The sequence below is a fragment of the Stigmatopora nigra genome, chromosome 11 (genome assembly GCF_051989575.1).
Source record: "Stigmatopora nigra isolate UIUO_SnigA chromosome 11, RoL_Snig_1.1, whole genome shotgun sequence".
Classification (NCBI taxonomy): Eukaryota; Metazoa; Chordata; class Actinopteri; order Syngnathiformes; family Syngnathidae; genus Stigmatopora; species Stigmatopora nigra.
Window position 1 is genome coordinate 5,620,455 of NC_135518.1, and position 12,752 is coordinate 5,633,206.

At 41.1% G+C, this 12,752-nt stretch overlaps 3 protein-coding genes across 3 annotated transcripts; 2 read left to right on the plus strand and 1 right to left on the minus strand.

Annotated features, from left to right (window-relative positions):
- Nucleotides 1-307: 307 nt before the first annotated feature.
- Nucleotides 308-3,945, minus strand: LOC144204693 (tubulin alpha chain). Its single transcript, XM_077728806.1, has 4 exons — nt 3,821-3,945; nt 1,852-2,074; nt 1,584-1,732; nt 308-1,393 (listed from the first exon to the last, which is right to left on the minus strand). The coding sequence occupies exons 1-4, from the start codon at nt 3,821-3,823 to the stop codon at nt 419-421; spliced, it is 1,350 nt and encodes a 449-aa protein (XP_077584932.1). The 5' UTR covers nt 3,824-3,945; the 3' UTR covers nt 308-418.
- Nucleotides 3,946-6,556: 2,611 nt separating this feature from the next.
- LOC144203992 (tubulin alpha chain-like) lies at nt 6,557-8,828 on the plus strand. The gene is made up of 4 exons (XM_077727657.1): nt 6,557-6,782; nt 6,907-7,129; nt 7,218-7,366; nt 7,473-8,828. Exons 1-4 carry the CDS (start codon nt 6,780-6,782, stop codon nt 8,442-8,444), a joined length of 1,347 nt encoding a protein of 448 aa, XP_077583783.1. The 5' UTR covers nt 6,557-6,779; the 3' UTR covers nt 8,445-8,828.
- Nucleotides 8,829-9,839: 1,011 nt separating this feature from the next.
- Nucleotides 9,840-12,561, plus strand: LOC144204103 (tubulin alpha chain). The gene is made up of 4 exons (XM_077727878.1): nt 9,840-10,001; nt 10,992-11,214; nt 11,287-11,435; nt 11,506-12,561. The coding sequence occupies exons 1-4, from the start codon at nt 9,999-10,001 to the stop codon at nt 12,481-12,483; spliced, it is 1,353 nt and encodes a 450-aa protein (XP_077584004.1). The 5' UTR covers nt 9,840-9,998; the 3' UTR covers nt 12,484-12,561.
- The last annotated feature ends 191 nt before the right edge of the window (nt 12,562-12,752 follow it).

Consider the following 12,752-nt stretch of genomic DNA (forward strand, 5'->3'; position numbering starts at 1 on the left):
CGTTATGTGTATATTATCTCAATTATAATTTGTTTTATAATAATTGTATATACATTTTAAGAACAAATTAAGTAATATATTTGTTAAGTCATACATTTCTATAGTCACGTGGTATAGTATATGGGTCAAGCGCTATAGAAATGCATTCACAGGAAAGTTTTTTTCGGCCCTTGTTACTATGCTTTAAACGTGACAGTGACAATGACCGGCGCAATAGAACATTGCAGGTTTATAAGGACTGTACTTTATTAGTGAACAAAGTTTGAGCACATGTTGCAGTCAAGCACAAAAAAGACAACAGGCAAACTAGTATCTTGAAAGATTTAATGGGTAGCAAACATCTTGATGACCTGATTCTGAATCAATATTGACAAACACAGCCGTGCTCGCTCTGTAATAAATAGCCAAACCCAACTGTCTAATATTCTTCTCCCTCCTCGTCCTCTTCAAAGGAATCAATGCCAACCTCTTCGTAATCCTTCTCCAGAGCTGCCATATCCTCTCTGGCCTCTGAGAACTCCCCTTCCTCCATACCTTCTCCCACATACCAGTGCACAAAGGCCCTTTTGGCATACATCAGATCAAATTTGTGATCCAGACGGGCCCAGGCCTCAGCAATGGCTGTGGTGTTGCTTAACATGCACACAGCCCTCTGCACTTTAGCCAGATCTCCGCCAGGAACGACAGTTGGTGGCTGGTAGTTGATACCAACTTTAAAGCCAGTGGGGCACCAGTCCACAAATTGGATGCTGCGTTTGGTCTTGATGGCAGCGATGGCCACATTCACATCTTTGGGTACCACTTCACCACGATAGAGCAGGCAGCAGGCCATGTATTTACCATGGCGAGGATCACACTTGACCATTTGATTAGCCGGTTCAAAGCAGGCATTGGTGATTTCAGCTACAGAGAGTTGCTCATGGTATGCCTTCTCTGCAGATATGACTGGTGCATATGTGGCCAGTGGAAAGTGGATGCGAGGGTAAGGCACCAAGTTGGTCTGGAACTCAGTCAGGTCAACATTTAGGGCTCCATCAAAGCGAAGAGAGGCCGTGATGGAAGACACTATCTGACTGATAAGGCGGTTAAGGTTGGTGTAAGAAGGGCGTTCGATGTCGAGGTTTCTGCGACAGATGTCATAGATGGCTTCGTTATCCACCATGAAAGCACAGTCAGAGTGCTCTAAGGTGGTGTGAGTGGTTAGAATGGAGTTGTAGGGCTCTACCACTGCTGTAGAAACTTGAGGAGCTGGGTAGATTGCAAACTCGAGTTTTGATTTCTTTCCATAATCAACCGAAAGTCGCTCCATGAGGAGGGAGGTGAAACCAGATCCGGTACCGCCACCAAACGAGTGGAAGACCAAGAAGCCTTGGAGACCAGTGCATTGGTCAGACTGCACACAAAAAAACAAATTTTTATAGTTTAGATTTTCATGAGATGCCTAATAAATAAAGCCACAAACAGTACTTCTACTTCCTTGTAGGTTATGAAGTTATATAAACTATCCAATAAGAACAGAAGCCAAAAACATCTACTTTCCTGACCAATGCTCATCAACTCTTCAATGCTGTCGTAACTCTCACCAGTTTGCGCATTCTGTCGAGAACAGAGTCAATGATTTCTCTGCCAATGGTGTAGTGTCCACGGGCATAATTGTTGGCTGCATCCTCTTTTCCAGATATCAGCTGCTCAGGGTGAAACAGTTGACGATATGTACCAGCACGCACTTCATCTACAGAGGTGAAAAGAAAGGAAACATACATTAGTTTAATAGGCACTACTTTTTTCTACAATCACATTCGCAAATACAGAAGAGAGAAAACAACACTGTGCCAATATTGTAGTACTGACCAACAACTGTGGGTTCCAGGTCAACAAAGACAGCCCTTGGGACATATTTTCCAGCCCCGGTCTCACTAAAAAATGTTGTGAAAGAGTCATCATGGCCTCCAATGGACTTTTGCGTGGGCATTTGACCGTCTGGCTGAATGCCGTGTTCCAAACAGTATAGCTCCCAACAAGTGTTCCCCATCTGGACACCAGCCTGGCCTACGTGGACAGAGATGCACTCACGCTTGAAAAAAAAAGAGGAAAAAAAGGACAGGAGCGGAATATTTGTTAATCAAAATGCAATTATCATATAGTTGACCTTTTCATGCCTGCCAATGACAACACTAGATGCCGAATACATTTTGTCTCTTCAATGAAAAAATATGCATTTTAAAGTGTTACTTGTGGCTGTACCCTGAGTGTATTTACATCAATACACCACAAATTAATTACTGCACCCATTTTACCAACAGCAAAGGTGATTATGGTGATCTTTCACAAGTTCCAAAGAGCAAAATTGTTCTGCATTATTTATAGTCAACAAAACAGGTAAGAGCTCATTTGTTTCCACTAGTATTGTATTCAAGTTGACAGGCGACGCACCCGCTTCGTGATATAGTCCAAGCACACCCTCAGATAAAACCTCATCATCATCTTGACTGACTGGATGAGCAGGACAAACGCCCTCATCCCTTACAATGTAGAAAATGCCTGTTACTGACTTTTAAAAATGCCTTATATTTACCATTCGTGTCTTAAATGTGATTTTTTTCAACTTTGGCATGGATGTGTTTTTTTCGTTTTATTTACAAATTTCATTAGAGCTTATGAAATCCATGTTTGGATCAACTAAACTCCCCAGTGTCCTTTTAAGTGACTCCAGCTAATGTGACATCATCTCAGTTTCCAGGTATGCAGGTCATTGCACAGCAGGCTATTTTAGTGTGCTCATATTGAGAGATGACACCCAGTAGAAATGTGGGAGTGAATGTTTGAGTAAACACCGACAGGCAGCCACAAAAATAGTCCTTGTCGGTTAAAAAAGAAAAAGAAAAAAAACCTGACGGTTTAGTGGTTCACTCGCCTGACTTTGGTGCGGCCGAGCGTGGGCTTGATTCCCAATGGTGGCAGTATGGGTAGTGAGCCTGAATGGTTGTGTGTCTCTGTATGTGCCATATAGCTGACCGGCAACTACTAGTCTACAGTGTAGTCTGCCTTTTGCCCAATGTAAAGTGGGATCCTGCAACCTCCATAACCATTATGAGGATGCGTAGTTTGGAAGATGTATGAATAAATGAATTGAAAAACACATTCTCTATCTCTATTGTGTCACTCTGATATATTAACAGTTTGGGCAAGAGGGTGTATTTGAGCTGGGCTGTTGTATGACTGTTGGGCCGAATTACTAGCTGCGGTAAAAGGGTGTGTTTGTAGTGCGCTGTGCAAACAAAACTATGTGCAGTGTTTTCTTGGGTAGGTAAGATTGACTATGTTATAACCTCGCAATTAACTACTAACTTTAAATAAATCTGACAAACAAACTTCTATGCAGTATCAAAAATTTTATAAATTCCTCATTTGTTAATCAATATCATTCTTGCTTTATGTAAGTCAGAGCTGACTTGTTACGACCTGCATTTTGACACACCTAAATTTCACACACCGAGGCACCGAAACCAAAGATAGACAGGTTCTGAGTTTTAAGAACAACTTGAAATTGAAATCAAGCAATACAAATAAATACAACCATCTCTAATGGTTTGAGTGTCAAATATGTGCAGGAAAATGGACCAGATTAAAGGTTACTTCCAACTGCTTTAATTTACGCTGTCCTAACTGAACAGCTTGTGTCAGAAATAGATCACTGCCCTAGTGATTACCATAAAAACTGAGCTGAATTTGGCTACTGACCTGAAAACCAGGTGATGACAGACAGAAGCCTTCACTCTAGATTTAACAAAAGTATAATGCAGTAGGAAAAGCTACTTACCATTTTGCCTGCTAAATTGAGGGTCTTTTTCCACAATCTGGGTTTGGCTTTTAATTTCTTGGGCGCCTCTCACAGCAGTCCTCAATGTGGTCTGAGTGAGTTTAACTGTCAAATGCGCAGAGACTATACGCTATATTCAACTTCAAACCACTCCCACCTGTCTCATTGACAGGCTCTGTGAGGGTGCAGACTGTTTGCATGACCAAGAGGTGCTGCCAATATACTTCTTTACACAGTAAACTGATCGCATACAAGAAGGGCAAACTTTCACTCCTCACAAGTATAGAGCTCCAATGTCATTATATTCATTTGTACACACTGGATTTTGCTGGTAGTTAGTTATTGCGAGTGGAGCATGATTTATGATGGACATGTGCAAGTAGGTGTGAGCGGACCAAATAAGTAGGCAATGACAGTTATGTAAAATTTGCAAGACCGCTTCATGGGCTGGCCAACAAATGTGAGATAAGACTGGATACTTACATTTAGACTATCAGATGTTATCAATGTCTGTAGAGTACAATTAAATAATTTATTCAAGGGATTGGGGGAAAATTCTTACAATCGAGACCAGTTAAAAGGGGCATTTTATTTTGCATGTGAACTGGAAATGAAATTCCCAGTCAATTGCTAATGTAACAAACATGAATGCAGGTGTTCACACATTTTTGCAGTATGACTAAAATATAAAAAAAGGGAAAAAATGATCTGATGAATTCACAGTTATATTTTATTCTTTTCAAATACCAATTGTCAGCAGAGCGGAGCTGCCTCGTTCCGCCTGAAGTCCAGGATGAGTTCCATGGTCTTGGAGACATTCAAGTGCGTTTGTCTGCCTGTTTTTTGTTGTTATTTGTGCACTTCGTGGTGAAGCTTTAAATCTCATTATACTTGTATAATGACAATAAAATAGGGCCTATCCCAGCTGACTCCAGGCCAGAGGCGGGGGAGAGACAACCATGCACAATCACACCCACACCTAGGGGCAATTTAGAGTGTCCAATCAGCCTACCATGCATGTTTTTGAAATGTGTGAGGAAACCAGAGTACCCGGGAGAAACCCACGCAGGCCCAGGGAGAGCATGCAAACTCCACACAGGTGTATTTGACCCAGATTTGACCTAAATTTGACCTAGATTTTAACCCAGGACCCCAGAGCTGTGAGGCAGACGCGCTAACCACTCCCCTACCGGGCTGGCCACATCAATATCAAATATCAAATATTCAAATTAAAAAAACATCAAATACCACAAATGTACATTGCTAAAATATTTTCATTTCATATAGGTGACCCTTCTAAGAAAGGGTTTAGAAAGCCCCTGTTCTAAACTGACTGCTTCTCTATTTTCAGATGTCCTTACAGTTTTTTGCTGGTAGAGGTCATAGTTGCTGCAAAATGTATCTGCCACTTGAGGCACAGCACGTGACAAATTAACGGAAGAAGTCATAGGGAAGGGAGGGTAGAGTGCAAATGTACAATAAAATAAAATAAGACTAAATAAAACTTTTTTTTTAAATCTACCTCATTTCAAGTAACTTCATTGTGCCTTCAAATTCAATTATGTGTTCATTTTGTCTTTTAAATGTTAAAACTCAGTGGACTAAATTTTATGTTGAAGTTAGGGCGTTGCCAGTACAGTACTCAAATAACATAAGTAGGTCAGGGCTTTGTGGAGCAGTGGGACGTGGACTTCCCAGCACCCTATTATTTGACAGATAAAGTATGTAAAGAGAAAGAGAATTGTTGTTTGATCATCATACCTCGTACAGTTAGGTAGTAAATCAGTCAATTCGTCTATGTGCTGTGCGCATGTAAAAGCAAAGCTCCAATGAGAACTGTTATTCTATCCTGACTTTTTCCCTTAACGGTGTATTCAGTAATTACTGGTCTGGTGGCAAATAAGACCTAAATAGTTCTTACAATGTATCCACATTGTTGGATCTTCGTTCACTGAAAAAGCAGTTTGTCCCATTTAAAATGTTCCTAGTGTTAGTTGAGGCCTCTGCCTCAGAGCTATGCGCCGTATCAACAGTTTAGTTTATCTCAGCTGAACAAGCAGTTACAGCACTGTTATCCAAATGAAACTAAGATAAAACAGAATTAAATTTTTTATCAGGCAAAAACCTTCTGCACGAATCACTTGATAAAACTCTGAAAGAAACATTGTCATTGTCATTGTCAATGGTCGACACTAATAAAAAGGTTTACACCAACTCTTGCATCGTCAATACAAACCATTTCTGCTGACATTTGTGTTTACACAACTAAACCCCCACTCAGCCAGTTGCTGTGGTGCCATTTGGTCTTCCATGTGAGCTGATCCACATCAAGGCTATAAAGTTCCCTTTCTTTCACAAATAGATGAACTATGGAATAATGAAGCACATTATGTACTATGCATTGCAATGTTTATAATTCATTCGAACTAGATAGACCGGTGTGAGAAAAATGTTTTAAATCATCAATAATATATAGAAAATATATACAAAATATAATTTCTGCTTTTTTTTAAAGGGTACCGGAAGAAAAGTCCCAAGATTTCTGCATTGTAAATCAAATTAAACATAGGCCTACAGTTCCATGTAAACATTCTGTACATGATATGCCCACTTGATGTTATTCAACTGTATAAATTAACTTTGTAGAGCAGCTTTCAAGGTCAAACTAGTAGGGTGAAACTTATCTTTTTTCAGAAATAATAGATGAAAACACACACACCAATTCTTGCACACAGATACACAAAACTCACATAAAGCTTTGGGTGGTGGCATCCTTCTGCATTGTGTTTTCTATTGAGTGGATGAACATGTTATTGTCCCATCAGTAGGTTCTCTGATTACAGCTCATATCATATCCATGCTCACCTTAAAGACCAGGTATATAAAGTCAAGCAACACAAGTGGGAAAGGAACTGAATCTCCTTCCTGAATCCTCAACTTAGGAAAAGTGAGATCAACCATGGTAAGACACTGTTTCCTGACAATTCTATCATGAAAAAAGACTTTTATACTTGGATCATACGCCAGAAATTACCAATCCGAATTGATTGTTGTATTTTAAAACAAATTGTTATCTCTTTTCACAGCGTGAATGTATCTCCATACATGTGGGTCAAGCTGGTGCTCAGATTGGCAATGCATGTTGGGAGCTGTACTGTCTAGAACATGGCATCCAGCCAGATGGCCAGATGACCTCTGATAAAATAAATGGTGGTGGGGATGACTCCTTTAACACCTTTTTCAGTGAGACGGGAGCCGGAAAACACGTTCCAAGAGCCATCTTTGTAGATCTGGAGCCCACTGTTATTGGTCAGTGGAACTTGGAATTGGACATTGTGAAACAGTCGTGGACACTTGAACTCTGTTTTCACTTGTTTGTTTTTTTCTAAATTTACAGATGAGGTGCGTACCGGCACCTACAGACAACTGTTCCACCCAGAACAATTAATCACAGGGAAGGAAGATGCTGCTAACAACTATGCCCGTGGTCACTACACCATTGGAAAGGAAATCATTGATCTGGTTCTGGACAGGAGTCGCAAATTGGTGAGAAAACACAAAGAAAGAATGGCTTTTTAATGAGTTACTAACTGCTGTTAGTTTGCCTAGAAGTCAACCGTTGAGTGCCCAAATCTTGCTTTGGCTCTTTCAGGCTGACCAATGCACTGGCTTGCAAGGATTCCTCATCTTCCACTCTTTTGGTGGAGGTACAGGCTCTGGTTTCACCTCCTTGCTCATGGAGAGATTGTCTGTTGATTATGGTAAAAAGTCCAAGCTTGAGTTTGCTATTTACCCAGCACCTCAAGTTTCTACAGCGGTGGTAGAGCCATATAATTCTATTCTGACCACTCATACAACGCTTGAGCATTCCGACTGCGCCTTCATGGTGGACAATGAAGCAATATATGACATCTGTCGCCGGAACCTTGATATTGAAAGGCCAACCTACACTAACCTGAACAGGCTTATTGGCCAAATAGTGTCTTCCATCACAGCCTCTCTTCGTTTTGATGGTGCCCTGAATGTTGACTTGACAGAGTTCCAGACCAATTTGGTGCCCTACCCTCGTATACATTTCCCTCTTGCTACATACGCACCAGTCATCTCTGCAGAGAAGGCCTACCATGAACAACTTTCTGTGGCTGATATCACAAATACCTGCTTTGAGCCAGCCAATCAGATGGTCAAGTGTGATCCTCGTCATGGTAAATACATGGCCTGCTGTCTGCTATATCGTGGTGATGTAGTGCCAAAAGACGTAAATTCCGCCATCGCTGCCATTAAAACCAAACGCAGCATTCAGTTTGTGGACTGGTGTCCCACAGGTTTCAAAGTGGGTATCAACTATCAACCCCCAACAGTTGTTCCTGGAGGGGATTTGGCAAAAGTGCAGAGGGCTGTGTGCATGTTAAGCAACACTACAGCCATAGCTGAGGCCTGGGCTCGCCTAGATCACAAGTTCGATCTAATGTATGCCAAGAGGGCTTTTGTGCACTGGTATGTCGGAGAGGGAATGGAGGAAGGCGAGTTCTCAGAGGCCAGAGAGGATATGGCGGCCCTGGAGAAGGATTACGAAGAAGTGGGTGCGGACAACATTGGCGATGAGGATGAAGGGGAAGAATAATGACCTAAGGACAAGTAGAAAAACAATTTCAAGATTTTACTTAGTTTTTCATCTGGTATATGCCCAAATATCATGCTATCCTGTGACCATTTAATGATAGATTTCTTGGTTGGAACCTCCAATAGATCCTTTCTTTGTGCTGTGTCAGAGTCGCTTTTGTTCACCTCCCCCACACTTATTCCCGCACATGTGGAATGTAAGTTATGAAAGTTCTCCAATGTCAGTTTCTGTCTACCATTCAGCTGTGAGTCTGAGTGTTAGAGAGTACATCACCACTGACTAACTTACTGTCTGCTGTTGTTTGTGAAATATATATTCAGAAATGAACAGACTTAAACAACAACTGATGACCCCAAATGTTATTTTACAGCACATACGCTGTTATTGAGAAATGCTTAAATATCTTAGAAAAATGACAAAATAAGGCCTGACAGACATTTTTCTGCTATTTTGTAGTTTATATTTTTTTAAATCAGATTTCTCGATGTGTTGTTATTTATCATGTGTCATTGTGGATTAAAATGTAATTATAAAAAAAACGATGTGCTTTGCATTATCTTTTCATATGAATTTTCCCTAGTTTACTTCTCATCACAACACAATTTATCGAATATAAACCATGTCATGATTCAGGTCTGATTTGCAGAGAGGTGGATTAATTTCCTGACAGTATTTTTATTTAGCCAATGCATTACTCTAGCAAGGTTCCACAATACATTATGGCTTTAAATGTTCAGACTAAATTTGCATCTCTTAAATAAATGCAAAAGTACACATCCTTGTTCATATTTTAACTTCCATGTCAACAAATAGTGTAACAGTTGTCTAAAACTATACATATTAGAATGTTTAAAACACAACACTGATGTGACATAAAATCCTTTAATCCAGAAAGATATTAACCAGAATATATGGAGCATGGGGCTATTGTAAAGAAAAATATTTCACAATATTTCCAAAAAGATGAACAAGTCCTGCACCCACTTGCAATTATTTGACAACCATTTTAAGCTCATAGATTTGTGGGATAACTTCCAGCACTCATATGACCCCCGTGAACATACCAGTTTAGGGCTAGTGACATGTTTAGGGTGTGTTGAGCCCTTCATCCAAATTCTGTTGAGATTATAATTTATGGTAGTCATACAATAGACTACGTACTATGCTGGGATGCGACTACTAGCCAAAGCCTGCTACGATGCCATTGACGACGTTAGACGTCCAATTTATTTTGACTAGGAAGGCTTAGCAGCGATCTCTTAATAAATTATTATAATCGAATTTATTATCTAAATTCTTGTTGGGGGGACTGTGGAGTTAGAAATAAGAACTTAGTCACAAAATATGGTAGACGAACGTGAAGATACTAGTTTCGAATTTTATTGACGTTCATTTTTTTTCTTTTCCACCAATCAGTGATGTAGCCGTTTTCGGAGTTTCCTGTAAAAGACCCGCCTTCACTTCCTCTGGATATATAAACCCCATCTCGACCGTTGTCCCGCACTTTGACTTGTCTTTGAATCTCTTACCTCGTTCGAAGGACAAGCATACAATATGGTGAGTAATCGCAAGGGTGCATCCAAGAATCCTATGTTTTGTTTTTCTTATTTTGCCACATCTAGATGAAATACTCGTGGTTCATGTGTGGCAAAATCCGAGTTTGTAAAGTTAGCGGAGCAGAGAGTAACGTTCTTCATTATTCATTGTTTTTCCAGCTCTTCCCGTAGGAAAACTTTTATTACTAGTGTATTCGTGGTTTTTTTCATGTGATTCTTTAAATTGACAGGCAAAACTACTAACTAGGTCATAAACTAGGTCAAAAGACATTATAATTCAATTAATTAGTGCGTTGGCACTTCAACATGATTGTGATGGTTAGAATTTACCTGAAACTATTGAATTTGTTGAAATTAAACGCGTGGTTGGGTTGGGGGTCGATGGAAAGAAAGGGCGAGAAAAAAAAGGAGTGGTCCTGAGTCACAAGTTTTGGATCCGCCATTTTTTCCCCTTTAGCCGCCATTTTTCCGCTCTTCCGCGGGTTTTTGTGATTGGTCGAACCAGAAGAGGGAGGGGTACTCGAAGGGGAAACGGCCGCAGTACTACGCAGCAGTATGCAGCTGGATAGAGTGGGGGAAGGTAGAGGCCCAGAATGGGGGTGGAAGGCGGTGACCAACAGCGGACTTCCAGGATTAAGGAGGGGACTTTCCTGTTATCCAGATCTTTCTTCCCTCCTCTTGTTGCTAACTAAATCCTATTTAATTAAATTTGGGTAGGGCAGTTACCCCGTACAAGACTAGTTTTCTCCAGATCTATGAATGCCTAATCAGATTTGGCCAGTATACACATTTTGCAGGCCCATGTTGATCACATGCTTAACTTTTCTTTTGACAAAGTAATATTTATCGAATATTTAGTTGCCCACAAATTGGGGACCATCTCTTCTATAGACTAGTGCTTCAAATAGGACATGGGCACTGCTGGTCTAGAGACAAAACTTGTATTTGTGACTGAAATGAGAAATAACCTGTGGTTTTCTTCTCCTTCTAGCGTGAATGTATCTCTATGCACGTCGGCCAAGCCGGAGCCCAAATGGGCAATGCCTGTTGGGAGCTTTACTGTCTGGAACATGGCATTCAGCCAGACGGACAAATGCCCTCTGACAAGACTATTGGAGGAGGCGATGACTCATTCAATACCTTCTTCAGTGAAACCGGAGCTGGCAAACATGTCCCCAGGGCCATCTTTGTTGATCTGGAGCCTACTGTCATTGGTGAGCTACTGACGAAAATTGCTCAAATTTTAATCTTGCTGTTTTAATGTTTCTAACTAACTTTGTCTACAGATGAGGTTCGCACTGGTACATATCGCCAGCTGTTCCACCCAGAACAGTTGATCACAGGAAAGGAGGATGCTGCCAACAACTACGCTCGTGGTCACTACACTATTGGCAAGGAGATCATTGATCTGGTTCTGGACAGGACTCGCAAACTTGTAAGTTTTTTGAAGAGCTTGAATGTCTCTAAAATTGAGGGACATTTAATTATTGTTATTATTATTTTAGGCTGACCAATGCACTGGCCTGCAAGGATTCCTCATCTTTCATTCCTTTGGTGGTGGCACCGGCTCCGGTTTCACTTCCCTGCTCATGGAGAGACTTTCTGTTGACTATGGCAAGAAATCAAAGCTTGAGTTTGCCGTATACCCAGCCCCTCAAGTATCCACAGCAGTGGTAGAGCCCTATAATTCCATTCTAACCACTCACACCACCCTCGAGCACTCCGACTGCGCCTTTATGGTAGACAACGAAGCCATCTATGATATTTGCCGCAGGAACCTAGACATTGAAAGGCCAACTTACACAAACCTCAACAGGCTCATCGGCCAGATTGTGTCTTCCATCACAGCCTCTCTTCGCTTCGATGGTGCACTGAATGTTGACCTGACCGAGTTCCAAACCAACTTGGTGCCTTACCCTCGCATCCATTTTCCACTGGCCACATATGCACCAGTCATCTCTGCAGAGAAGGCTTACCATGAGCAACTCTCTGTAGCAGACATTACCAATGCCTGCTTTGAGCCAGCTAACCAGATGGTCAAGTGCGATCCTCGTCATGGCAAATACATGGCCTGCTGTCTGCTTTATCGTGGCGATGTTGTGCCTAAAGATGTCAACTCTGCCATCGCTGCTATCAAAACTAAACGCACCATCCAGTTTGTGGACTGGTGCCCTACTGGCTTCAAAGTGGGTATCAACTACCAGCCTCCCACTGTGGTTCCTGGTGGTGATTTAGCTAAGGTGCAGAGGGCTGTGTGCATGTTAAGCAACACTACAGCCATTGCTGAAGCCTGGGCCCGTCTGGATCACAAGTTTGATCTGATGTATGCCAAGAGGGCCTTTGTGCACTGGTATGTGGGAGAAGGTATGGAGGAAGGAGAGTTCTCAGAGGCCAGAGAAGATATGGCAGCCCTCGAAAAAGATTACGAAGAGGTTGGCACTGACAGTGTTGGTGATGATGAAGAGGAAGGAGAAGAGTACTAAGGATGAGGAGGCTTCTCTTGTCACATGCCTGCTTGTGCTGTGATAAACATCAGTGTTAATAAAGAATTCCAAACATAATGAATTGCTTTATCTCTTATTTTTACCTTCTAGTATTTTGTTTCAGTCTGGTAGGTCAGTGTTCAGTAAAAAAATCCATATATATATATTCCTGAGATTTGTCCATTTAATCTATTCCATTTGAAGTACATTTTATTTCAAGTTGTAGCAAATAGAATGATTATTCATTTACTCATTTTTTGAAACGGGTG

Coding starts and splice junctions, on each gene's coding strand:
- LOC144204693 (XM_077728806.1), bottom strand. Junction 1,733..1,851: donor CCTGGAACCCACAGTTGTTG/GTCAGTACTACA, acceptor TCACCTCTGTAG/ATGAAGTGCGTGCTGGTACA. Junction 1,394..1,583: donor TCGACAGAATGCGCAAACTG/GTGAGAGTTACG, acceptor TTTTGTGTGCAG/TCTGACCAATGCACTGGTCT.
- LOC144203992 (XM_077727657.1), top strand. Junction 7,130..7,217: donor TCTGGAGCCCACTGTTATTG/GTCAGTGGAACT, acceptor CTAAATTTACAG/ATGAGGTGCGTACCGGCACC. Junction 7,367..7,472: donor TGGACAGGAGTCGCAAATTG/GTGAGAAAACAC, acceptor TGGCTCTTTCAG/GCTGACCAATGCACTGGCTT.
- LOC144204103 (XM_077727878.1), top strand. Junction 11,215..11,286: donor TCTGGAGCCTACTGTCATTG/GTGAGCTACTGA, acceptor CTTTGTCTACAG/ATGAGGTTCGCACTGGTACA. Junction 11,436..11,505: donor TGGACAGGACTCGCAAACTT/GTAAGTTTTTTG, acceptor TTATTATTTTAG/GCTGACCAATGCACTGGCCT.